Raw genomic sequence first — 27,948 nt, forward strand, 5'->3', positions numbered from 1 at the left:
TAATACCTCTCAGTGCACCGTAATGCACTGCAAACAAAGTTCGGTTTGTTTGTTCACAACACACAGGTGAACTTGCATTGGCAACACCAAACCGCTCTGCACTCGAGGGTACCCGTTGGAACCGCTGTGCACACTTCTTGTTGCTGGCCATTTTCTTTTCCGACAATTAACTTGTCGCAGGAGAACTGTTGGGTATTGAGCAACTACCCCTTCATACATTGAACAAAATAGAGTGTCTTTCTTAACAAAAATCACCGACGAAGAGGAGACCAAAATACAGCATCTTTCCCCCGATGCTCCTATGCCCCCTATGGGCAACAGCGCTTCTGCCAACAAGAGGAAAAAACCACAAGTCATCAAAACATCACCAGAATTAGAAGTCCAGACTATCACGAAGAAACAACCTCCACAGTCTGCAGAAACGGCGACCAAACCAGAACAGGTTGACAAAATGGCCACACAACAGAATGGACAACGCCAGTCTGAAGCAGATGCAGAAAAGGTACAGGCAACCACAATTATCTTTCATCAATTCGCCCCGCCGGAACACAATCATGAACCCCACAATGAACAACGCCCCATTCCGTGGCACGAACGTTTATTTAGAACACTGTGGTGCGGCCGTTTTTTTTTGTGTAAGCCCAAAATGATTGAGCTAGCTATCCCTTCTTTCTATTATTGGCCGAGCGGTTTTGTGTGGTCTGGGCACACGTGTCCTTCTTGACCTGTGGCAAGACATTGCTCTTATATCGACCCATGATCGACCTGACTCTACAAGAGTTTTATTATATTAAGGCATGCAGAACGAAGCTGCTGCACCCAATTTCACCTCCCCTCCCCTCCGAACTTTTGATTGTTCTTCTTTTCAATCAAGTATAATTCATTAGGCCCTGTCCAGTACTCCCAAAAAATGTATACGGGGTGAAATTCTATTGATACTAATTATTGACTTGTTAAAGTCCCTTTTTTCTTCTTCTTTTCTTCAATCCACCAAAAAGTTTTTTACCCTACCGTTTTGGATACTAACTTTCCGTATTGAGCCACCACTTTTCCCCTTATTTACAAAAAGGGATATCTCATTGAGGTAAATTAGATTTCATATCGAATGAAAAAGTGGTGGTGCCATATGGAAACTTATTATTTTTCAAAAACACCAATAGGCCTATGTTTTGCTTTTTTGAGTCAGCCAATCATTCAATCCGAGATCCTTCGATCAACTTGAATATCATGAAGTCTCGTTTCAGACTCATGCTAATTTCCAACACAAATTTGCGTTTCAAAATGTCTTTCATACCTCCCGCCCTTCCATGTTGCTCCATGCTCTTCTCAGCTTACAATGTCCTAAAGCATGCGATGTGCCACCGTCTTGTCTGCATTGGAGGTATCCAATTGGCTGCACTGTAAATACTCCCGGGTAAAAAATGACCTGGATTCCGCCCGTTAGGCCTGCCTATTTTTTGGTCAGTTTGACCCGAAAGTCTGCCTTATAAAAAAAATAATTAAAAAAATGGTTCAAACTGACATAGAATCTGAGTCAATTTTTTAAAACCAGTTTCCGAGTCAATTTGACACGGAAACAGGTCAGGCTCAACGAGACCAGGGCGTCATTTCGGACCGTGAGTTTTTTTAAAAGTTTTTTTTAGTGACAGCATTAGCGAAACTACAGTTCTGAGTTTCACCGATACAACAACTGCTGATGCCTATAAATGTTTTGCCTTTTCAGTTATTGCCAATAATCTAGTTCAAGTGCGTTCCCCTAATACCCCTCTTTATCAAACAATAAGGTACTGTCCTCTCACAACCAAAACATTAGGGAAGCGTTCCTACTTCTTTTCTTTTTTCAAAGAGTGACCTTAAGTATTCTTCATGAGGCTGTCGTGTGGTGGATCGGAGGTGATGTTGGCCGCGTCCAACTCTGTTAACCTAAAAAGTAACCCTTGATTTTGCTGAGTGAGGACTCAGGTGTAGCGACACTTTTTTTTCAGAAGATTGATGTTATAGTGTACCTAATTATGAGCCTTGGTTATGGGCGGTAATAACTCTTGCATGTGCCTGCCCACGAGTAAATTTTTCCCTTCACTGTAAAAAGCTGTGAAACTTGTAGGTATTTTTCGTGTATTTTTGAATAATTAACATTTTGCCCTATATAAACTCCCATCATATGCTTATTTATATTATTTGTGAGTTGCAGTACCCATACCCATACATACAATTTAATTTCCATGACAATGCCCCTTGCGGGCATTTCTGGACAAGTTCAGTGACACTCAGTGCAACTAGATCAATGGCTTATGGCGTAAATTTTCATCACACGCCAAGTTCATGATACATGCATAAAATAAAATAAAATAAAAAACAACAACAGCAACAACAACAACAACAACAACAACAAAAACACTATCGGGTTGTAGCTATAACATGCACTTGGTACATAATAGGAGCTCCAAACAGAGCCCCAATAAAGTCTGATTGATCTGCGTTTTAGGGACAAGAACTACTAGTAACTAATAGCTTACACTCCCAAGAAGTTATCAGGCCGACATGTATAAACAATTAGGTTTGCCGGGCTGAATAAAGGATTTGAGCTGCCGTGGGCAAATAGCCCCCCCCCCCCCCCCCCCCCGCTTACCTGAATGAAAAATATTGGAAATAACAATAAGTTAAAGACCAAACTTCGAAAAACGGTCACCGCAATTCATTTGGCAAAGTTGTCAAAATCACAAAAACTTCTAACATTCCCACATTTTCTTGGGAAGTGTCAAAACCCCCGTGAACAGGGTAATGCACCGGTTGTGATTATAGGAAATGTAGGTGGCCTTTAGCGTTATCCGTATTGTGTGTGCACGATATACGCCGCATGGGCAGTGCACAAATCCTCCACACAGCAGGCTTGCAGTATGTAGTGCAGTATAGTACGCGTACGGTCACTCGCACACAAACTATCAAGGTGTTTTTTCGTGTGGGTTTTATTGGAACATGCTTTTTCCAAGGCCTCCGAAAGGGCCAAAGCACACAAGGAAGTACATGCATAGAAATCTCACTGTGACCAACATTGCAGGAGTTGCTGCAGTTCTCTGAAGTCATTTTAAAATATCGATCGGAGGAGATCTTTGTCTCTCGTTAATTTGATCATCTTCGAGTTGAGAGGAGCTAATTTTCAGAAAGTGCAAAGGCTGTTATTGCTGTCCAGTCGTCAGCTGACAAAAACACACTGCTCGGTTTGACATCAACAACCGGCGTTTATTAAAATAGGTCATCGTGACTTGCACAAATTTTAGCAGAAAACGGCAAAGTTTTACTCACTGACATGGCAAGTAATGGAACCGAGGTATGTATGGATGAGAGACAAAAATACTGGGCTGTGGGTATCAAACAATTTGTGCGTACCATTCCTGTTTTGTACTTTTTAGGTGTGTTTTAGGGGGAAGGTGATGGTTGGGGTTTTCACCATGCATGACCGGATATTGACAGTCACCGCACAGTCATGATGCTGGTGACAGTGGGTGTGATGGGGGAGTGGCTGGGGGCTGATTGCAAATGGCTGGCTACATCCATGGGCTGACTGACTGAGCTGTCTATCTCTAGCTACATGTAGGATGCTCTAGATCATGAAGTCCAGAGGGGGTGGGGGCTGGGGTTGGCTGTTGACCATGGGCCATGGAGAATGAGCATTAATTATTGGTTTTTAATTTTAGTGTTTTTTATGAAGTATAATAAAATTGGACCATGGTCATGGACTCGGAGGAAGGAAAGCTCATCAATGTTTGGAACAAGGATGCCTCTGTTGTAGATATATTCAAATCTCTGACCTTACTCTATATGGTGTGACAAAGTGGTGTGACCATTGTTGTGTGGATGGCGAGATTACACTCACACAAGCACAGTCCTTGCTTTATGCTGTATCATGCATTCCAGCCTAGTGTCAATAAACTGTGCACTGTCATCCTCCACAGCTCTTACATGTAGGCCTATGTATAAACATGGAGGTAGAAATAAACATGCATTAGGCAGGGTTGATGACAGTAGGCCCAGCAATGATACATAAATACACTCACATGAGTTGCTCTCATATCAGTGCCCTGCTCTGAGCTGTGATGATTAATGGATCTGAATGATCTGCTGTTAACCCTGTACTGGAACTGTCTTCTATTTCAAATGCATACATCCATCTACACTGTACTTTCCTCCTATTACCAACAGGCCTAATGGTCGGTTTTTAAAATGCTTCCAACAATACCGAGTGACCAATTCATCTTTTTTGTTAGTGTCAAGAATAGAAATAAGATATTGTATAGGGCCTAGGCACTTAAATAGGATTAAACAAATGGGTACAGGTAAAAACAAAACGCTGCATACTCTGCCTTTAATTAAATTCCATAAACTGTGCCTCTAAGATTAATTATAAATCACAAATAAATCAACTTGAATCACTTATTTTTAGTCATAAAAAGAGACAGATTTAAGGTTCCCTACTCTCTTCAGTTTAAATTCCCATCAGAGATGTAGGCAGTGCTTCATTTCAGAGTTGTATTTTGACAAATTTTTAAACCAGGAACTTCCTGCACTTATATTTCCGGATGCAGCCCCTGGCATAAATTCTTATTATGGTAAACCTTCAGTCCAGACATGTCAGTCAGAGCAAACCTTGTGTCCCTCAGGGTAACTTGCAGAGTGTAGTTTCATTTCTAACAACTTTTTGCACATTTCTTCGGTTTTCATAGTACAGTAGGCCTATAAATACAGGGTGAGTCAAAAAGAAGTTGACCAAGATTTGTGATTTTGTAACAAAACAACAGCTGACGCCCAAAACCCCAGTGAGTGAGGCACATAATATTTTAAAACAAGCATTCTTCGGGGGAAAGGGACACTCGACACTATTGGTAATTGGTAAAGACTAGTCTTCTCACATGGTGTAACTCAACATGCATAATGTAACACACCTGTGAAAATTTGAGCTCAATTGGTCGTCAAAGTTGCAAGAGAGTAATGAAAGAAAAAACACCCTTGTCACACGGAGTTGTGTGCTTTTTGATGTTTGATTTCGAGGCCTCAAAATCTAATTCTGAGGTCTCAAATCAAATTTGTGAAAATTACTTCTTTCTCAAAAAGAAATACGATAAATGTACTTCAGAGGGAGCCGTTTCTCACAATGTTTGATACTATCAACAGCTCCCCATTTTAATACTCGTTCCCAATGTTTTATGCTAATTATTTTGAGTGATTACCAATTGTGTCCACTGCCTTTAAAAAAAAGCAATGACACAAATTGATAATTTCTCAGAGAAGTTATGCCTGTTTTACTGAAAATGGGCGACCCTGTTAGTTTGCAAAGTAAAAGAAAAACCACGTAATTTCGAGGCATACTTGTGTGGATCATTATATTCTACTTTCAAAACATCAAGATCTAACCATGCATTTTTCATAACAAACGGTTTCAAAGACTTTTCATTGACCAACTCGCACGATCCAAAGCACTGGTTTCTTTAAAGCCCCTGGAGTTGTAGTTTTAACTATCTACGTATAAGGAAGAAATCTTCATGTTGTAGTGGTTGTTGAATTTCGTGGTTGTTGTCTTCACATACTGTAGTCTCTGAGTGAGGCATAAACTGTTTACGCACTTCCAGCCTTTATCAGATCGCAAGTAGTACCACATAATGGCTACAGGGTCAACAGTGAAGGGATCCAGGAAAGCACCCATACCTTATGCGCGTATGCGATAGCCAGGGTGTGGTACCGGAACAAAAATTGCTATCGGATCACCCTTGTCATATTTTTTTACCAAAAAGAAAGGCGTTACCCAAAGTTTTTCGCAATGGCAATCAGTTTGTTACATGTAAATTATACCCAGATTACAATTTTGAGAGCATTCTACACTCACCAGTTTGTATGATACGGTACTCATTAAAAATGCAGACGTTGAACTGTTTTTTTAAAATTATTTTTAATTTTTTTATTTGGAAGCTCTTGGTCAAACTGCATTGAAAGTGTTGAACATGCAGGGGCCTCGACAGATGGCAATTATTGTGGATGGATGAAGATTAAAGCTTGGCATGGCCATCACTATCCCTAATTTTATGTACATGGCCAACAGCAAAAATGCAAGTCACTACCCAACCAGGGTATCATACCTACAGTACACCAGTGGGAATTTTATGATCTTCCACACACTACAAAAATCACTAGACAATGAAAAACTGCATATAAATTATGATATATTAAAAAAATGCTTTTGCCGAACCACAAATATTTTATATTTAAGTGAATTTGGTTGACAACTGTAGTAATTTTATGAACTTGAAGTCAAAGCCTGGCCTTGAAGTTCTGCATATTATGAGTATTGTTATTAAATTATTTTTGGTCTGAAAGTCTCTCTTGTATTCAAATAGATAACTGCTGCACAAGATCTAATCAGTTTTGCTACTCAACCTAAGGATTAACAAAACATGTTCATCTATCAGTATTTGCATCACAAGGCCACCCAAGGTCGAAATATGATTGCAAACTTATGAGAAAGGAATTAAAGGGCACGAAAGAAAGAAAGAAGAGTACAGTTTGCTTTTTGCTGCATTGTGTTTTCAGAAACTTCACAATTATTACCCTTTGATTTTGAATGGAAGTAAATGCCAATATTCTAGTAGTTCAATAAACATACCCTACCATCTGTCAAAAATCTAAATTGCCAGTAGACCTACTATATTACAAATAGAGATAAAGAACCTGATTACAACGATCATGCGATGTCAGTGATTGCTATGGATCAGTGCTTGCATGTCTGCTGACATTTAAATATAAAGTAAATATTGCTTTAAAATGCAAACATATCGAGGGCCCGTTTTAATTCCATTTTTAACCCTTTGTTTTATTTCAACTGAAATTTATTAATACTTTTTTATTACTTTGACAGTTTTTCTGATGGAAATGTTTCCTATCGGATTTATTTAGTATCACAATGGAAAGAAATATCCTCCTATATGAACTTTAAAATCAGTGTGTGAGCTTTCAAATTGAGCCCAACTGTTTTTTTTTTTTAATGTTCGAACGAAAAGGTTCTGCCTTGTTGTGGGCTGGTAGAATTTGATGTTTGAAATTTAGAGGGGGTGTGAGCATAAAGGCCCGGTCACACAGGTCTCAATAACGAGAATGTTAACAATACACGCCCTCGATTGGTTGAATGAGCGTGGGCATATTCTGCGCGAAGCATTTCAACCAATTGAATGCGTTCTCTTTGCGACTTGATCGTTATCATTTTCAGTATGACTGCTGCAGTGTGACTTGGCCATGTTGATTAAATTTCTTTAAAGGTCAGCCTGGTTATTATTTTCACCCCAAGATTCTGATTCTGCTCTCCGAGTGCCAATATTTATTTTTAATGCAATTTATCGCTCAGGAAATAAAAAAATTGTCACACAGTTTATGTATGGTAATCGAATTGATAACGTATAATGCCACCTGCGGTCTTAGGATAAAAATAAAATGATAAAAGGTTCAGGTTCAACACTATAGTGTATTACTAAAAAAAGAAATTAAAAACCTGCTTGATTGAAAATGTCAAGTCGTGAACTTTGCTGAATTTCATTTAAAATGTTTTCAATCAATAAGGAAATTGAATACCCTTATCCAGCATTTTTCTGAAAGATTTGCAAAAAGCTCCATTACCTAACCACTCGTGTTACATCATAGTTTGTAGCTCCAATTCGTTTAGCCGCTTTGTAGTGCAGCGTTGACATATAACAACCCAAACTTCCAGAGATGACGTCAAAGCATTGTAAGTTTGACGCGCAGCCTTAATGGTCGAAGTGTTTGTAGTTATTTCAAAACCTTGAGGTTGGGGCCTGATTTTTTAATTGATAATTGCAAAAAAATTCAGAAGTGTACACGTATGAAAATTACATTTAAATGTTGAATGAACAAATGCATTACAAACTTGGTTAAGATAGCATTTCCATTTAAATCGTTCTGCCCAAGTAGCTTATTAAGAAAAACTACCAAGAGCAGATGAGGTGCGGCAGGCCTTAAACTTTCCTCTTGTACATGTACATGTAAGGGGCATTCTATGAGGAAAATTTGTAATTTTTGTAACATTGTGTTACCACAAACTTGTCCATATCGTATTCCACCATGCAAAGTTTCAAATCCTACTTAATTTTAGATTTGAGCTTTGCGAAGTGCACCACGAAAATTGCTGTGGGTGCCATGGGTTATTTTGAGGCTTGGTTTGGCATTTAAGATCTTAAAGGTGATCCTACGTGCAATGGGGAACCAATGTAAGCATCTTATGGTAGGCAAATTTTGGTCGAATTCTCTGGCTTTGACAATTGTTTGAGCGGCGTTATGTAGGCAGGAAATAGATGTGGTATTCCCAAGACTTATCTTTCCTTCAGGCTTATACAAAGTCCTGTCTTTTCTTGAGCAAGCTAGTCGAAACGTTGAGACTAATTAAGAACTTCACGTTGGTGAAGTTTATAATGAGAAGTCCCAGCGATCCACTAAAGCTAAAGTAATACTCCTGGCTGATTTTCTACCTTCAGCTCAGATAAAGTAGAAGTTTTCAGATTTGAGAAGTCTCCCTAATTCCAAAAGTCCACTTCGCAGTTGTAAAATATAAAGCAAGACAAGTTCTGAAGAGAACGAAATCTACCTGGCAAGCAGATACACACATGGTGTTTCTGCAAACCAATTTAAACTTCACTTAAAAAATATAGTAGGCCTATTATGGGAATTTATTTTATTTTACGTTCGTGCATGTTTTTGTTGTTGAAACTTGCCTCCTCTCTGCACCTCTGCACGAACCAGCTCAGTGGAGGGAATCTTGTAAACAATAATAACAACAGTTTCCAGACATTTTCTTTGTCAGATTATCCGAGATTAAAATTATAATCAGTAAATTTGCCTGTCTTGATATCAGGTGTGTTATCAGTAAATGAAAACCTATATATCCGGCTAAACAAACATGCCGCAGGCCAGCACAGACAAACAGAGTTTGACCCCTAATTTCAGGAAACACGGACTCTGAGCAGGAACTAACAATAATTTTGTTGATGACCAAAAAAGAAGGGTTCCTTACTCCACCACAGGACTGCTCAGGATCTGTCTAAAATTAAAGGAATGGCAGGTTTCTATTTACTTACATGTAGCATTTGACCCTTTAAGTCTATTGACAGCTTTTTATATCGTAGTAGCTATAGTGTTCCTTGCTCTATTGTGTTGTTTCAAATTTGGACACCCTGTTTTATCTGTCATATAATTTGGACACCAAGTTTTTACATTTCCAGCATAGTTGTTACACACTTCTAAAATAATTTAAAATTAATAAAACCTTGTTCTGTAAGTGGTAGTTAAAAAAAACTTTTTTAAATTACAAAAAAGAAAAGAGCCCAAATTGCTGGATTTTTGAAAATAGGTAGACCCTATTAATTCATTTTGTTAAAGGACCCCTATGGAAATAACTCTCCAGAATCTCAATTGCAATGCTTGGTGTTCAAGATTGTACATGTACTTTGTATTCCCCGATGGATAATGTTATTAATGTTTTTGAATTTAGTCATTTTGTTGCCCTTGGACATGCTGGAAGTAAATTATCAATCGATCGATCTATTTCACACTGGTGTACATGTACTCTCTGATGTTCTGGCAGGTGGGGGAGGGTCTCATCTTCACCCTGCGGTCTCAGCCCTTTTTAATTCACTCTGTCCTTGAATATTCCTTCCAATGGGAAATGCCTTTTGCCATGGCGCTTAAAGGCACTGGACGCTATTGAAAATTTTTACTCAAATTAATATTGTTAAATGTTGGCATAAAAACTTACTTGGTAATGAGCAATGGACATGATGGAGAGCTGTTGATAGTATTAAACATTGTGACAAACGGGTCCCTCTGAAGTCACGCAGTTTTTTGAAAGAGATAAATTCGCACTCAAATAATAAAAGACTGCAGCCTTTTATTATGCATCTGAAAGCACTTTACAACAAGGGTGTTTTCTTTCTTTCGTTATTCTCCTGCATTTTCAATGACCAACTGAGGCCAAATTTTTACAGATTTTTTATTTTATGCATATGTTGGGATGAGAAAACTGGTCTTTGACATCTACCAAAGGTGTCCAGTGCCTTTAAACTTCAAAGATTCAGTTTGATGGCTCTGCATACTAGCAGAATATAGGCCCTAGTAGTTTGCAAAAATAGGGACATTGTAGGCCTAGCCATATACATTCTACATGTAGCTTTCTGGTGAGCAAGATACTGCAGATTCGTGGTAAGAAAACTTTAACATTTTGTGTCACAATTATCCACTGAGATTCAAGATAAAAAAAAACAGCATTTTGGTCAAATATCGTCTTAACTTAAATTATAATGTGGAAACTTACAAAGCCATTATTTTCCCATTGTGTACAGTTCACAGGTTCAATTTTGTTTTGTGCACAGTGAACTGGTAAAATTTTTAAGCGCAAATTAACGAGGTAAATATTGCATCCCCCTTTTTATTTTCTTGCACTTTAATGGAATCAATACGATTAAAAGATGTTGTATTTAGAGCACTTAGGGGAATTGTTCAGCATGTATTCACCACGCTGAATGAGTTTGCATTTCAATTCATGGAACCATAGAGAAAGGACTTCTGTGATTGATTTAAGAACAGAAACACTTTGCACTCCGGACACATGTGGTTTTTATTGCTGAGGACACCTTGGTTAAGTGGCAGACAGGATCCTGGAATCTGTAGGCGGTCCATGAGTAGCTGTGTGGTTACTTGAGTTTAGGTGAATACCCTATGACATAAACAGGACCTAGTGATGTGTATAAAAACCTCTTGGGGGGGGAATGGGTATCCACCAAGACTGCAGTGGGTTATAGCACGGCAGCACAAGAGCAGAGGACTCTTACATGCAGTAGAAATTGTTTTAACATTCACAATTACACGTTCATTCCTCCCAGAAGACCAGTAGAATTATAGTGGATTGGTTGAGTTGTTAGTGTAAAAATTAACTACTCTTTGTCACTGGGACGTACACCTTGTGAGAAGGGAGACATTTTGGTGATGTTGTTCACAAACTCTCTCGAGTCTTCAACTTCATGAGGACACGTGCCTTTGTGGAATTATTTGCAAGTTAATTTGTATCACCTCCAGTTACCGTGAACATTGATGCATGAATGCAGTCTACTCTGTAACTTTTCCTGTGACACGTACGAGTGGAATTATATGTAGTGGATGTTTTTGTTCAACTCTCTCTACTCTCTCTCTTCATTGTGGATGTTGTGAAACTCTCTCAAGTCTTCAGTAATCCTGCCTACATTTTCTGTAAGACTAGTGTAACTACATGTATAGTACGATAGACGATTTACTCTTTAGTTATCCTGTGTCAAACGTGATGCTATTTCACGCAGTACATGTAGGCTACTGTATTTTGACTTGTGTAGTTTGGTATGTTCACCTCATGCATGATGGATGTGTTAATGTTATCAGTAGAACTTAAGATCAATTTTATTCGACGGTAAACATTCAAAACGTGAAGGTGGAGTTTGATGGGTTGGGGATAGGTAGAGTAAACACTAATGTGAATGTAACAATGTGCACGTGTGTACTCTGTGCAAAGCAATCATGACGCTTTGCTTCTAGGCATGTGTTGTCCTTGTAGGTACATAGGAATAGATGTCATGCATGTATTGTACCACAGAGTATGTCAACTAACCTGTCCTGTCCACCATGCGCATATAAAGCTGTTCACTTTCATTTATTTATCCCCGTTAAGATGATAACAAAAGGCCCATTCTCATTTCTCTGCTTGAGTCAAGCAAAGAATGGCGCATGCAGAAGCAGGGATTTCTGCGCTTACATCAAGCCTATTTTACGGGTTACTGCCGAATTCTGTGCTTGCTGTGTGAGCGTAGAAATACCTAGTAACTTCAAGTACACACATGCTTGTAAGCCAAAATCCCCCGTTAACCTGTGAAATACGCTTGACGTAAGCACAGAATTCCCTGCTTCCGCAAGCGTTGATTCTTTGCTTATACGGTAAGGTTACGTAAGGAGAGCCATGAAGTTTGGCCCTGTTTACTATTCAATGCAAGTTTGTTCAGCTACAGAACGAGGGTTGTTAACATGTACATGTACAAGAACTTTGGAGGTTTGTGGATGGTAGCGTAGCAACGTAGAGTAACGTTAACACTAAAAGATTTGCATGATGACATGCTGCATGGCCTGGCATGAATGAACCTTAACGGCACTGGACACTATTGGTACTCAAAACAATTGTTCGCATAAAAACTTACTTGGTAACAAGCAACGGAGAGCTGTTGATAGCATTGAAAGCATTGTGAGAAACAGCTCCCTCTGAAGTGACTAGTTTTTGAGAAAGATGTAATTTCTCACTAAAATATTTGAATTTGATTTCGGGAACTCAAAATTAGATTTTGAGGTCTCCAAATCAAGCATCTGAAAGCACACAACTTGTGCAACAAGTGCGCTTTGTCTTCCTTTATTCTCTCGCAACTTCGACGACTAATTGAGCTCACATTTTCACAGTTTTGTTAAATTGTGCATATGTTGAGATACACCAAGTGAGAAGACTGGTCTTTGACAATTACCAATAGTGTCCAGTGTCTTTAAACAAATAATAAATATATTACTTAGCACAATAAAGTGATACTACAATGTGCAACTATATGAAGCCCTGTAATAAGTGGAGAATTTTGATCGTACAATTTACAGGTTAATCAGAAAAGCAAAATGAAAAGCGACCGGTTTAAGAAAAAAACTGGCTCGTGTTAATTGTGTTGGAAAATTTAGTCCTGACCAGTCAGTGTCAAAAGCACAGTGAAAGCATTGGTAGTTGTCTCAGACCAGCATCCTTCTTTATGAAAATCGAACATACTTGAAACCTGTGAATGTTTTTAAGGAAGGTATTAGCTTGGCAATACAAACTTTTGGCTTTTAAAAGGCTACGGCAACTTTTATAGTAAAAAGCATTTTGAGGAAAATTTCACTTTGAACTATTAAATGTGGTTAAATGTAAAAAGTGTAAGTTTTTATGCCAACAATTTGAATCTGAGAAGCGTTACTGTCAGTAGCGCCTACATTGTATGAGGGATTAATTTTCCCTGCGTGGACATTATTTTCTCCTGATTTTCAGCGATATCTCAAAAATAATGACACCTTTTGAAATAAAAATTTGACTTATTTTTTTTATATTCATTTACATAAAGGATGAAAAAAAAATTGAACGAAAAAAAAAAATAAACTTTGCCTTCAGGGTCAGTCGGTCATCAGAGTCACACACGAAAAAAACAGTTAACTTAAAAACCCGTAATTTTTTTTGTTAAACTATTTTTAAACATGATCAGGTTTTTCTGCAAGACCAAAATTATAGTTTAACTCGTTTTTAAAACAACTATAGAAGCATTTCAAGGAACTTTTTCCCCATGACAATCTTTAAAAACAGTGCCAAGCTGTGAACAGTGATCTGTGTTTTTTTTAAACAATATTGTGCACATCACAATCTTTGTGTTTTAAAACCTTTGTTTCTCTCCTCGATCTTCAGAGTCGCCAGGAGGGCTTGAGCATCATCCAGGGGACGATGAATGAAAAGTGTGGTGATGATCTCCATATCTTCATCATCCTCGGTGCCTCAGTGAGTAGTAATATTCGTTATATCATATTAATAATCTATTTTAAGGCCAAATAACAAAAAAATACCAGTTGATCGTCCGGATTTTTCCAAAATGAGGAGAATGAGGGCCTTGTTATTGTTTATTCTAATTTTTTTCCCAAGATGGCCGCTAATTATTTCAAATCACCGCAAACTTATTTTATATCTATTTGTTGCATCAGGACCCAGGTTAATATGGTCGGGTTATTACACTAAAAAGATTTGCTGGTAGGCATTCACTAATTTTGTTCTATGAAACAGATGGTTACACGTGTTCGAGAGCATTGACGTAGATTCGGGAAAAGCCCTTAGGCCAGTCCTTTTCAAGGGGTGTATTTTTTTTAACGAAAAATAAAAAATCAGAAATAGTATAAAAAAAAGGGGGGGGGCCCCAAAAAAGGATGGGGCGGGGACGATCAACTTGTATTTTTTTTTATTTTGGCCTAATATATCGCTTTGTACACTCGAAGGGCATCTCAAAGCGCTGCCAACACTACTACCCCTTGTCACTGGGCCATGGTTTGAGTACTTTTTGTAGGACATTAATCTTTCACGGTTTGAAGATAATGATAGTAGAAAGCTTCCCTTTTAATAATACTTGCCAAGGTTCTGTAATGTTTGAGAAATGAGTCACAAAAATTTTTTTTTTTTTTTTTTTTTTAACCATAACTGGTTTTACATGCTAAAACTGATGAAATGTGCGCGCATGTAAGGCTATCGCCGGCTGAGAGTTGTGCGCAGCGTATACACGCATGCATTTTTCTATTGTTTATCAAATATGGCAGTCGATAACCATTAATCTTTGCAATCTATGATTCTTTGGGCCAGTGAGTTATCTGTAGAACCTTGGGTGCAACATATCATTGTTGTATAAACAAACTTCATTTTCAATTTGTTTTTCAGGGTGATCTTGCGAAGAAGAAAATTTACCCGACGTTGTGGTAGGTACTTTTTTAGGAGGAAGCAAAATTAAGAGCTTGGGACAACTATCATTGTGTGGCGAGCTCATTTTATGTTTTATGGATGTTTTTAACCATGGGGAATCTCTTTCATCAATCCACAGTATGTAAATAATAATGGTAATAAAGACATTTTTAGTTGGAATGATACTACTCTAGAAATGCAAAGGTCGTGGGTTCAAATTCCACCTGAGTAATTTGCCTGTGATTTTTTTCACAGAACTCGGTTACGTACTGAGTATAAAGTGGTACAGTAACTGATATCGACGTACATGTAAATGGGTTAAATCCAAAACGAATATTCTTTGATGCAAATTTAACATCTATTATTGAAGACATTTTAATGCGCAAAAACATATCCACCCACAAGGGGTGCTCAAGGCGCTAATTAGAAGAAAAGTTCTTAAAATGTCATAAGGTGTGTTTTCAATTTGGTCTTGAAACTATCAACAGTCCCACAAGTCTTTACTGAGTTGGGAAGTTTGTTCTACAAGTAAGGGCGGCGGCAGCAAATGCTTGATCCCCCATGATCTTTTCTAATAGACCCTTCCCATGAAATATGTAAATTGCACAAAGCGCTTGCGCACTAACGTTTTGGTTGGCAAAATGAGGGAACATCGCGCTGTTTTGTACACGGCTAATGGGTGCACAAATCTATGGCGTTTGCCAACCAACAGGGTCTGTACGCATGTGTGAATGTAATTAGCATATTTCATGGGAAGGGTCCATTGGGGACTGCTAGAGATAATATCACTGGAGGAATGGAGACCGTTCTAGGTCTGATGTAATAGTGTCTTTGTCCTTGTCCTGTGTCTTATAGGTGGCTGTACAAGGACGGGCTCCTTCCAAAACGGACTCTGTTTGTCGGCTTTGCCAGATCGGTTTTGGCTATCTCGGACATCAAAAGCAGAGCCAAACCTTTCCTGAAGGTACGTACATACTGTACCGCTTACATAGATCCTTGTTATTTGATTGGTTGACAGGGATGTAATTCCTCCATTGTAAAACGGACTTTTTTTTTCCCCTAAAAAAATATATATTTATGTTCAAATTCTAAAAGAAATTGAGATACAACCATGTAATAACGCCCCAGATTACAGAGTAGGGCCTTTAAAACTAAAGATAAATGTTAATAATTCAAACTCGCAAGCTTTTCGCGCTTTGCATTTTGTTTGTTCTTGTTTTAAGTTTATCATTCCTTGTTTTATTTAAATAATGCAGGTAAATTATGCAGGTGAGCACATTGTACAGTGCAGTATGCAGTGTACATGTAGTTCAACATGATCTGCTGACAGTGTGCCAAGTTATAATTGTACACTAATAATTCCTTGTTCTAACAAAAATGTATTAATTCAGGGTCATGCTCCAGTGGGCTGGGGTGCTTTTGTAACATTCCATAGACATCATCCCCAGAATACTTTGGTAGCTTTTGCTAACCATGTGCATTAAGTGTATTTGCCTTGACTCGCGTGACAAACTCGAGGGCGTTTTTTTATAAGGCCTAGGTAAAAAAAACTAATTTATTCTTGAAATACCCTTTGAAAAGACCACTATTATGAGAGAGAAGAAAAAAAATGTTGGGGGTCTATAATAGGAAAAATGCTATAATCATTTTTTTTGTGACTCGCGTGACAGTGAAACGAGGGTAAAAGTTAACTCCCATTTTTCAAAAGTTAATAGTTCAAAAAGGCATATTTAATTTTGGCTGTCCTTACTAATGACTCTTTGTTGTTTATACATAATGATTAAATCTGAACACCTATTGCTTCATGATTTTTTTTTCAAAACCTGAATTTCAAGGATTTTTCAGACTTTTGTGTACACTTTTTACCCATTACTCCCAAGGCTGTCGCAAAAACAATAAAGAATATTTTTATAAAGTCTTTTTAGAAGAAGAAGCACTAGGTGTTCTTGTTTCAAAATAAATGTAAAAACTTCAACAATAACCATTTTAATTTTTTTACTATGAAGCGCAAATGTCACGGAATGGCTGAAATGAGTATTATTCTTGTTGTTATCCTAGTTGAAACCTGGTGAAGAGGAAAAACTTGATACCTTTTTTGCGGCCAACCGCTACGTCAAGGGCTCTTACACAGATGACTCGGCCTTTGAACATCTCAACGAGGTGTTGACTGGATTGGAGAAAAACGAGAGAGCAAACAGAGTTTTCTATCTTGCTCTACCACCGAGCGTGTTCAAGGATGTGACCAAACATATCAAGACGCACTGCATGGCACCAAAGTAAGTCAGCTTGAAAGACCATTGTACCTATTTATGATCCATTTCGGGCTGATTGTGAACCTGTGTTTTATTATTATTAACAATAATAAAATAAGAACTTTATTTGTATAAGAATGTTGAACATTTCTAGTGCGCCATGTCTGTCAATGATGACACTCCTGGCGCAAAAAACATGAACTCTGCTAATACACACTGACACAAGACAACCAAAAGTTTGAAGGCTATTGTTTCCGAATTAGATATGTTTTTAGATAAGTTTTGAATTTGGAACAAGTTTTTACTTTTCTGAGTTGAAGTGAGACGCTGTTCCAAAGAGATGGCCCGACATGTGGAAACGTATGCCGCCTAATTCCTTCAGAAGAAAGTATGTACTGAGTGAGATGAACAATTGAAATCCACGTACAATTCAATTCAATTCAATTCAATTCAATTCAGTTCAATTTGTATTGGTCCTACCATGGAGGCAATTCATTTTGCATACATGCAATACATGAAAAATTAATAACACACAATCATAAATAAACTACAGGAAATAAATAATATTATTAATCAGAAAACCACATAATAAACCACAATAGAATCATACTGTAACCCACTGAGCAACATCTAAGCAGAAAGTAAACAAAGAAGTTAAACGCCTGAGGCTGATCATTGATTGAGTAGATGGACGGAGTATGGTATGAAGGAGTTGAGGTACCTGTTTGTTTTGCATCAAAGTGACTGACATCTCCTAACACTTCTTAGTTTGATGAAGAATTTGTTCAATGGATTGGGGTTACGTTTGACTGCCTCTGCTTTAGATAGAACCTCATATTTACAAGTTTCATCAAGATCTTAGCACTTTCATACAGGATGAATTGAACAAAAATGTATAGAGAAGACTCTTGAAAGTTGAGATGGTGATAGCTTGTTTGATGTTTAGACAAAGAATTTGAAAAGAACCGTTGGTTTCAACTCGACGTTTTGATCAGTATGCTCTTATCGTCTTCTAGAGAAAGCTTGTTTCACAACCTGTTTCGCAGCTTTCTCCAGAAGACGATCGGAGAATACTGATCGAAACATCGAGTTGAAACCAACGGTTCTTTTCAGAACCACCCCAACTCATTAGAGATAGTCATTACATGGTGTTACCGCAAACCTTTCTATATCGTATTTCCACCATGCAAAGTTTCAAATCCTACTTAGACAACACTGTTCCATAATGAGGTGCAGCAAATTGACAAAACAACGTTCACTCTTTGTTTTGGTGGCCACTCCAGGTATGCCCAGCATTTATTTGTGTAACGCATCAGTGGCATCTATGGCCGTGGGTTATATATCGATGCAACTCTGTAAAACGCAAAAAGGCCGAAGCTAAAGCTTGAAGTCAACATGTACATGTACGTGTATGGCGTCTGTAAATAAATATGCTTCCTAGTATAGGTAGATATATGTACAGCTAGACTATGCAAATTACCAGAATGGGTTGGTCCATAGAGAATTGTTTGTCTTTGTACTTTTAAAGGACCCTGATGGAAATAAGCTGTTTTTCAATCAGCTTTTTGGGGTTATCCTTGGATTTTAATCAGTTTCATTGTTATGTAATTTTTGTCTGCATGGTTGATTTTAAAGACATTGAACACTTTCGGACAGAACAAAAATTAAAAGTTCACAGATCTACAAATAACTTACAGTGTTTACAGAAGGTATTCGTGAAAGACCGGGATTCAAACCCACACTCTGGTGACTTAGCACCAGAACTTGAATTCGATGCTCTTAGCCATGACACTCGGTATTAACCCTCTTAAGAGAAGAGAAAAAATCAATCTTACCAGACTATCACATTTCCTACCATATCCAGGGGCTGGTCCCGAGTGATTGTCGAGAAGCCTTTTGGTCGTGACTTACAGTCTTCTAACGAGTTATCAAATCACCTTGGGGCGCTGTTCACAGAGGATCAGCTGTATCGTATCGATCACTACTTAGGAAAGGAGATGGTGCAGAATATCATGATTCTAAGGTAGGTGAGCGGGAGCCAAAACACTACCCTTAAAAAAGGCTTAGACTTTAGGCTTTGCTGGGTGGAATTGTAGATTTGATCTGATGATGTATTTTTTGTGATAAGAAAACGCCTAACATCACAAGGCCGGACAGCCACTTCAAGGTGATGGCTACAATTGACTGATTTGGGCTGGTTGAGCAGAATGCACTACCTTTTTAAATGTTCACAAAGCAGTTGGGGTTAAGTGCCTCGCTCAAGGGCGCAAGTACATGTACCATGACCGGGTATCGAACTCGAGCTCTGCTGCTCACAGCACCAGAGCTTGGGTCCGGTGAGCTAGACTTCTGGGCCACGACATCTCGGCCACGAAGATATAAATCATGTGTTGGCTGCAGAGTGCTCAAACTCCCTGAAGTGATTTACTGGGACCCTACCTCACTCTTAAACAAGAGGTGTGCCTGATCCCATGTAAAAATTTTGGGGAGGATTCAACGCTCAAATGCATAACAGTTTAGTAGTGCAGCCCTCGGCCCAAAAGAATAAAAAACAAAACATGCAGTGCAAAAATTTGTTTAAAGAAACAAATTTATGTTGTAAGTTTGCTATTTTTTAAGACAGGCACTGGTCAATCAGTCCACTCTCGTTGTAACAAGATTGCTTGGACTAGCCAAATGACCTCTGAAGAACAGGATTGTTGTTATAAAGAGGAAAGCAAAACAAGAAAACACAAAGCGTAAATCAGATTTTTGGAATCAGTATGCACTGAATGAAGTACTTTCTAACGGTGCTCGTTGTAACAAGCGATGATTGTATGCGCAATGAAAATCCAGAATAGACATTGGAAAGCAACATAAATTATTACGCAGATCTGTTAGTTATACATGACTGATAAAAAGTTTTAGGGGGGGGGCTTACATTGCAAGGGGAGGCATCGGGTTTTTTTTCACCTAATGGTTATCTCATCTCACTTTCACACTGTGGGCAACTAGGGCGAAGGCACAAACCTGTCGGCGTAGTGTTCCCTTATTTTGCCCACCAGGGCTCAATGTCATGGCTCTGCGTACTGCAAAATTCTGTGCTTACTGTGCCTGTTACATTTATACACAACATTTGATGGGCCTTAAGCACATCAATCCAATGTAAGCAGAGGCACGCAATTGGGCTCAGTGCCTCAGTAGTGTTAGTATGCCAGTGCAATACGTAGGGAAGCCATAGCTAGCTAAAGTCACGTAATTCCGACACAGCCTTATTATTCACTTTGTGTTATTTTTACATTTTTCTCCATCACTCTGTATAGATTTGGGAACCGGTTGTTTGGGCCAGTGTGGAATCGTGACAGTATCGCTAGCGTGGTGATTACGTTCAAGGAACCGATTGGAACGGGGGGCCGTGGAGGTTACTTTGATCAATTTGGCATCATCAGGTAAAAACTTGTTTTATGTAAATTATGGATGAGATATCTACACACATGAACAAAATTGACAACAAAATAAAAACGTAGAAACTATATTGCTTAATTTGATTTTTTTTATTGTTTTGAATGATTGTATTAATTTGAATGGTGCCAACCTTTTTTTAAATTTTTTTTATTCAAATGAAATAAACCATTATTAATTAATGTGATATTATTAGTTATGTGATATTATTTACTTTTCCCTGGGGCACTAGAATATAAAATACTTGGAACAGTGTCAGGTAACCTGTTTAGGCCAAATTAACCAAAGCTGTCCAGCAGAAAGTGTTTGGGGATTAACAGGGACCAACGATAACTAATTAATGCAAAACACTCAGCTGGGATTTGAACCAAAGACCATAATGTTACCCAGAGCAGATGTCTTGCCACTAGACAACCAAGCTGGCCTGGTGTACATGTATGTGTAAGCAGTGGGTACCGCAACAATTTTGGCATCAGGGATAAAGAATATAATTTGTTTTTACCCTAATGTCAATGTGTATCAAAGACACTGGACACCTTTGGTAATTGTCAAAGACCAGTCTTCTCACTTGGTGTATCTCAACATATACACAGAATAACAAAGCTATGAAAATTCGGACTTGATTTTGCTGAGGTCTCGAAATCAATTCCTATATTTTTGTGAGAAATTACTTCTTTCTCAAAAACTACGTTACTTTTAGAGGAAGCCGTTTCGCACAATGTTTTATACTATCAACAGCTCTCCAATGTTCGTTACCAAGTAAGATTTTCTGCTAACAATTATTTTGAGTAATTACTAATAGTGTCCAGTGCCTTTAAGCACGGTATACTCAGCTCTCCCGAGTTCTCTTAAATGTTGATTTCCAATTACAAAACAGAATCAAATTGGGTTCAGCCGGTCCTTTTTGTTTGTATACTCAGGGATGTGATGCAGAATCACCTCTTCCAGATCTTAACATTGGTTGCAATGGAGAAACCAACCAGCGCTGGTGCAGATGATATGCGAGATGAAAAGGTAGACCTACTGTAGCATTTATACCCTCAGGAGTCAAATGTTACTCTCTGGTGTTACATGGTACCCCCTGATGTCACATTTTACCCTCCGGAGTTTGTTACATGTCACCCCCTGATGTCACATGTTACCCTCCGGTGTCATATGTTACCCTCTGATGTCTCATGCTACCCTCTGGTTTCTAATACTCTCATTAGTCACATGTTACCCTCTGATGTTACATGTTACCCCCTGGTGTTACATTATGTTACCCCCAGGTGTCATAAATTACCCCCTGATTTCACATGTTATCCTCTGGTGTCTCATGTTGCCCTCTGATGTCACATTTTACCCTATGGTGTCTCATGTTACCCTATTGTGTCTCTCGTTACTGTCATGTGTCACATTTTACCCACTGGTGTCACATAATACCCTATGGTGTCACATGTTGTCCTCTGATGTCACATTTTACCCTCTGGTGTCTCATGTTACTCCCTTTTTGTAGGTGAAAGTGAGTAAATGCATTTCACCCCTCAAGCTAAATGAGATGGTCCTGGGACAGTACATCGGTAACCCGAAGGGAGAAGGGGAAGGTAAAGAGGGGTACCTGGATGACCCCACAGTGCCTCGAGGTTCTGTCACGCCAACGTTTGCTGCTGCAGTCTTCAAAATCAACAATGAGAGATGGGACGGTAAGGCCCAATGTAGTGACAATTTGCCATGTCTTAGGGGAAGGGTATGACCAGCATCTGGGCCAAAATGCTTGTGTTTTGGTACCATTTATAGATCAAGTTTTTGGTAATGACATCTTTTCACTGTGGATAAAGATGTGTGTTATATAATTCACCTTCATTAGTTTCAGCTTCATGAGTCATAAAGTTAAAAAGTGAAAATCACAGAGCAATTTTTTTCAGAGGAGTCGCATAAATACCAGTACTGGTAAATAGGTTGTAAATGTGAAAATAATTTTACTCACTTCTCAAAAAACATCAGCACCTCAGCTAGGAATATTTAAAGGAAGGCTTACTACCATCATTATCTTCAAATCGTGTAAGTTTAATGTAAATCTGTGGACATTGTGTTTTGTGACCTACTAAAATTATTTTTACTTTTAATATTTGAGTAAGAAATTAACTCTTTCTCAAAAACTACATTACGTTTTTCACAATGTTTTATACTATCAACAGCTCTCCATTGTTTGTTACCAAGTTAGTTTTTATGCTAACAAATAATCCTGGCCAAATATGAATATTGTCTTGGTTTTATTTGTATTAAAAAAAAAGGGTTTTCATTGATTTTCAGTAATTGCTTTCGTCTCACAATTTTGAAAAAAACAACAATGTTTTTTAAACAATGCTTTTGCTGGAAGGCCTTCACCTCATTGGTACCTTTATTTATACACAAGTTGACTTTCTGTTGTGGACCTTTGTTGCCATGGCGTTACTACATGTATAAAGCTTGCTTATGATTGAAGTGGCTGACTTCTTTGCAATTTTGAATGGATAAATGAGTTTGTATTCTTAACTCATTACTGCAGGTGTTCCTTTTATCCTGAAATGTGGAAAAGCACTCAACGAACGTAAGGCAGAGGTTCGAATCCAGTTCAGGGATGTCCCAGGGGACATATTCTCTGGCGACTGTAAACGCAACGAGCTGGTCATCCGTGTGCAGCCCAACGAGGCTGTATATTGTAAAATGATGACTAAATCTCCGGGGATGTCCTTCGCCCCTAAGGAGACCGAGTTGGATCTCACTTACGGAGCTAGATATAAGGTAATACTTCTCTGCTTTTTATGTTTAAATAAGGTAATAAAAGTGTAGCGACAAGTTCTTTAATGGCCGTTTAAAACCGGCAACGATTCGGCAAGGTTTTAAACGGAGGTATAAGAATGAGTCACTACTCTTTTATTCCCATTCATATATGTCCTTTTGTTTAAAAAAAAACTTTAAAAAAATACAATTATAGACACTTTGACAATTGAAAGTTCAAAAACTTTGTGAAGAATCTGTTTGATGGGCGTGGGTTGTGTGCGTGTGCACGCGCTTAGCAAAAAGATGACCGCACGCGCGCTTGGAAATAGATTCTGCTTGTTACTAATAGCTGTGAATTGCGCGTTCTGCTTGATAATATTGGCTTACACGAGCGCCTGATACGTGGAAGCCAGCCGGTTCATTATCAACCGTTTAAACACCCCCACATGACGCGCTCTCCACCAATAGGAGTAGTGAAAACTGTCTGGGGTATTTATGGATAGCAATTATCCATCACAACCAGGGGTTAAGTCTGTCTTGATAATTCCTTTGTGCTGTGCTTATTGGAGTATCTTCGCCCATGAATAATTCAATGAGGAAATGGCCTGTGTGCACTGACCTGTAAGTTAATGAATAGGTTATACCAGCCATGCCAGCCATCAGGTACTGTTTAATTTTTTCAATGTTCCCTTCCATGCCTTTACTCATCTGTCATAATATGACATTTTTCCCTGATGCTGTTTTGTGTAGGATCTCAAGATGCCGGACGCATATGAACGCCTCATCCTGGACGTCTTCTGTGGAAGTCAAATTCACTTTGTTCGAAGGTGAGGACTCAGATCTCTCTGAAAAAATGTCCCTGTTGTGCCTGCTGCTATCTGGTGCACGAATGGGTCCAACTTGTCATAATCTTGGCCCATTTTAAAAATGTACTGCATTTTTAGTGGTTTTTTTTTATGCCCCGCGGTTGGCGAAGCCACCGAAGGAGCATGCTGTTTCTGACATGTCCTTGCGAGTGTGTATGGTGTGCTATGGTGTTGTACATGTATGGCTTGTGTGCATTGTTCGTGTGTCTGAGTAGGCTTACACATTCAAACCGGGGACCTGTCAGAAGGGTCCACAGTTCAGGAAAGGTCCACGGTTGCAAAACGTGTACAAAACCGATGGGAGCTGTTGCCAAAAAATTGCATACATAAACGAGAGAGGGACAAAAGAAGTTCCACAGTTGCAGGCGTAAACATGTGTGGGTGGGTGTGTGTGTGGGTGCATTCAAATTATAACTCAGTGAGGACTGAAATGTCAACTTAAAACTTGGTGTGTGAATTGGTCATAGGATTCCCCTCAGAAGCCTGCCTTTATTAAACACCGGGCGTCATGTAAAGAACTGTTGCCTTTAATACATGTACCTCGACAAGGACATTTCAACTCTGAAACATGTACGATCAATATTGTTTGAATGGCTAAAATAAAATTGTTTTATGCCTAACAAAACAAAATGTCTCTGTGATAAATTTTAAGGGATTTGGTATCTGAACTGGGGTGTGGATTGGTCTTGGGATACAGAATAAGCCTCCTCCTATATAGGTCGAATGTCGAGAAATGGAGTGGCTTGCAGGGAATTTTTGTTTGTAAATACGACTTTTCTTGTGTTTAAATATATTTGATGTGCTACATGTACATCAACGAATTGAATGAAAGAAAGATTTAAGGTCTTGTGGAAAGCATCTCTTTCCTAATGTAATGTTTTTAGTGACCAGACTTGTGGTGTAGTGTAGTGGTGCCATGCCAACCAACGAGTTTATGTTTTTAATTAATCCGTAATAATTATATTTCTCTTCTCAGTGACGAGCTGAAAGAGGCGTGGCGCATCTTCACACCGGTCCTTCATCAGATCGAGAATGACAAACCCAAACCAATTGATTATGTCTTCGGCAGGTCAGTGTGCGCACGAATATCAAATCCATAATTCTCGATATCGAGATAATTGTTATCATGTTTTCTCAAAAAGTAAAGCATTTCAGGGAATAATATTTCAAGAGAAGTCTTTCACCATTACCTTCTGTAAAACCTGTACGTTATTTGTAAATCTGTGGACTTTTATTTTTGTTTCTGTTCCGAAAGTGTATAATGGCTTTAAGGGAGTGAGGAAATCTCAAATTATTCACTACTTTCTTTTGTTTTTATGATCTTTATTTATCATTTCAGCCGAGGACCACCAGAGGCAGACCAGCTTCTAGAGAAGAACAACTTCCATTTTACAGGAACATACAAGTGGACCAACCCTAACTTGTAGAATGTGACCTCAACCTGCCTTCTTTACCCCTTTCCTCTTCCAACCTAGTGTCACGTTCACCCCTAGAATGCCCCATAGACTGTGGGGGTGGAGAAAGAAGCAGCAAACAGTCGAGGAAGATGGAATGTGTCTAGAAACTAATTATCCGCAGTTGGTTTCACAAAAGTGGGAAAGTCACCAAGTCTTGACTTTGAGACTCTGCTGTGACCCTTTTCATCTTTAAGAAAGGCAATTGAACTGGAGTTATCTTGTCACCCAGGCAGTGCCAGGGGCCGATTTCACAATGCGTTTTGGTCATCGCAAACGCCAGAAATCATTTGCTATATCCAAAATCCATCGCAACTAGGCGATGGATTTTGAAAAATAGATTTCAGTAAAACTTTGCGGTGAGTATACTCATCGCAAAATTTTATTTATCGATGACAATCTTGTCGTGACTCGTTAGTGGGCGTAAAATCAGTGAGTGCGATGGATTGGCGGTTTCGCAAGTGTGTTAGCGATGATCGCAAACATAGACGTTAGTGAAATCGGCCCCAACTGTACATGTACATGTATGCCTGTGGTAGGGTTAAGATACTAACTTGATTGAGTGCTATGTTAGCTGCCTGCCTCCTAAGGAGTTCACGTGGTTGACGGACTGCCATTGCCTGAAACGTTTAATGACGTTATCTCATGAATTGTTTAGATTTTGTATCTGTATTAAAATATGATGTGATGCGAATTGACAAGTTAAAATTATTTTGTATCATTCCAACGTCTAGACAGTTTTTTGCTTTCTTTCTTTCGCAATTTTACATAATATCACATATTAGCGATGTTTTTGGATAACATTTTTAGAGATGAGTGTGTTAAGTAGGAGGATCCCTTGAGGGGAGAAAACTACATGTAGGGCCTACTGGAACTGCCTCTTGATATTGGCCTTTCTCAGTGGTCTAATTGGTAAGACACTGCTCTTGAATTGCAAAGGTTGTGGGTTCGTACCCAACCCAAAAATATGCTTATGGTTTGTTTTCACTGGAAAGTACCAAGTATACAGTGCTAAAACCCACCGGTTTATATCAATTACATATTTGTTGTTTATAAGTTGGAGCAGTTCAAGATAAGGTAGATCAATTGCAATAAAGTGAATGTTTTTTTTTCTGTCTGAACAATTGGCTCCTAATCTGTTGGCAAGTACAAAATATCACCTTGGTGTGTGGTTTACAAAGAGTCTATTCGGAGTGTTTGATTTATATCTTGGGATTATTACAAATTAACCGACCCCCCTCAAATCTATAAAAACCAAACTATATTTGTTTGAGTTAAATGCTTGCTGGTTCAAAGCATTGGAACATCAGGCAATCTACTTCATTAGCCAATTTCAAAACTTTGCTTCAATTTCACTTTTTTATCGGCGCTTCTGCTATGAGCTCTGACTGTTGGATTGTGGGGCGTTATGAATTAAACATGATGGCATGATATGAAACCTACATGTAATGAGGTGGGCCCTACGTATGTAGGTGGGCATAACTGTGCCCTAGTAATGACCAGAAGCAAAGAAATTGCTAAAAGAATATATGCAAGTAGATATATTTAAACAAATGAATTGGTCCAGCAAGTGAGCGGGTGGCTAGTTTACTACCACCATTAGGTCGGGGGTAGACTTTTGAAGCCAAGACTTGGTAAAATATTGTGTTTATAAACACTAAAAAGTATTTTTATACCTGTACTTTAGTACTAGAGAGTTTGTTTATTTTATAGAAAATTCTATTTGCGACGATATGGGATTGAAGTTGCAAGTAAAAGTCTAATTTTTACCTATTATTTTATAAATAGTTTATGTTTACTGTGGTTAACATTTAGCTGGAAAGTTTCTGTTTACTTAAAGTTTTTTTCCCAAACATCTTAGACAAATTTTACAGATATTTATAAGTTATTTCTCAATTATTTCTTGGTGTTAAGGAAGCAGCAATTATGTGGCTTTTTCGTATGCAGACCTGCTGCTTTGAGGTTACAAAAGATATCTAAACTAAATGTAGCATAATAAATATACTCTTTCAATTTAAAGTATTGTAAAGACCCTGAAATATTATGCATTTCAGATTTGATATTTGTTCCAAACTGGTTGTATATTCGGCAAAAGAACATGTACAAATTCTTTGTCCCTTGTTCCAATAAAAAAAAAAAAAGGTATTTGGAATCTTAATTAGTACAAGTTAATTTAAGGTTCTTTAGACTCCCCTCTCTTACTGGGTGCTGCGACCAGGGTCTTTATTCATAAAGCTGTTTGAAGAGCAAGGGAATAAATTCAATGTTGTTATCGGATTCACACTTTGGCCAACCATTATGGAATACAACCCCCCCCCCCCCACCCCCACACACCCAAAAATAAACAAAAATAATTAACTTCTTATAACAGCTCTAAAACTCATTTGAAAACTTTAAAACGTCAACATATTAGTGTGGCCTATACTTGCTTCTGCAATATCTCCTGTGTCAGGAGTGTATTTTAGACAGACATGGTGCATTATTTTAATGGCAACTATTATTACAACCAGATAGAGAGCATGGAGGAAGAAACGCACACTAAATTACCCTTTTTACATGTTTTAACTTGATTTCCTTTCTAAAGCCGAATAATAGTGTTGGTCAAGTTCTACTATTATTGGGCCCAGAAA

At 38.4% G+C, this 27,948-nt stretch overlaps 1 protein-coding gene across 2 annotated transcripts; it reads left to right on the forward strand.

The window, feature by feature from the left end:
- LOC117306756 (glucose-6-phosphate 1-dehydrogenase-like) lies at nt 1-27,476 on the forward strand. Of its 2 annotated transcripts, none has more exons than XM_033791243.1 (13): nt 1-502; nt 13,532-13,621; nt 14,543-14,580; nt 15,419-15,527; nt 16,622-16,839; nt 18,680-18,838; nt 20,118-20,243; nt 21,177-21,270; nt 21,752-21,938; nt 22,784-23,019; nt 23,749-23,825; nt 24,841-24,933; nt 25,204-27,476. In XM_033791243.1, the coding sequence occupies exons 1-13, from the start codon at nt 302-304 to the stop codon at nt 25,289-25,291; spliced, it is 1,716 nt and encodes a 571-aa protein (XP_033647134.1). In that variant the 5' UTR covers nt 1-301; the 3' UTR covers nt 25,292-27,476. The 2 variants fall into 2 exon arrangements, with proteins under 2 accessions (XP_033647134.1, XP_033647135.1); XM_033791244.1 differs by lacking the exon at nt 1-502 and adding an exon at nt 2,896-3,328.
- Nucleotides 27,477-27,948: the final 472 nt, after the last annotated feature.

The sequence above is a fragment of the Asterias rubens genome, chromosome 2 (assembly GCF_902459465.1).
Source record: "Asterias rubens chromosome 2, eAstRub1.3, whole genome shotgun sequence".
NCBI classification, from domain to species: Eukaryota; Metazoa; Echinodermata; class Asteroidea; order Forcipulatida; family Asteriidae; genus Asterias; species Asterias rubens.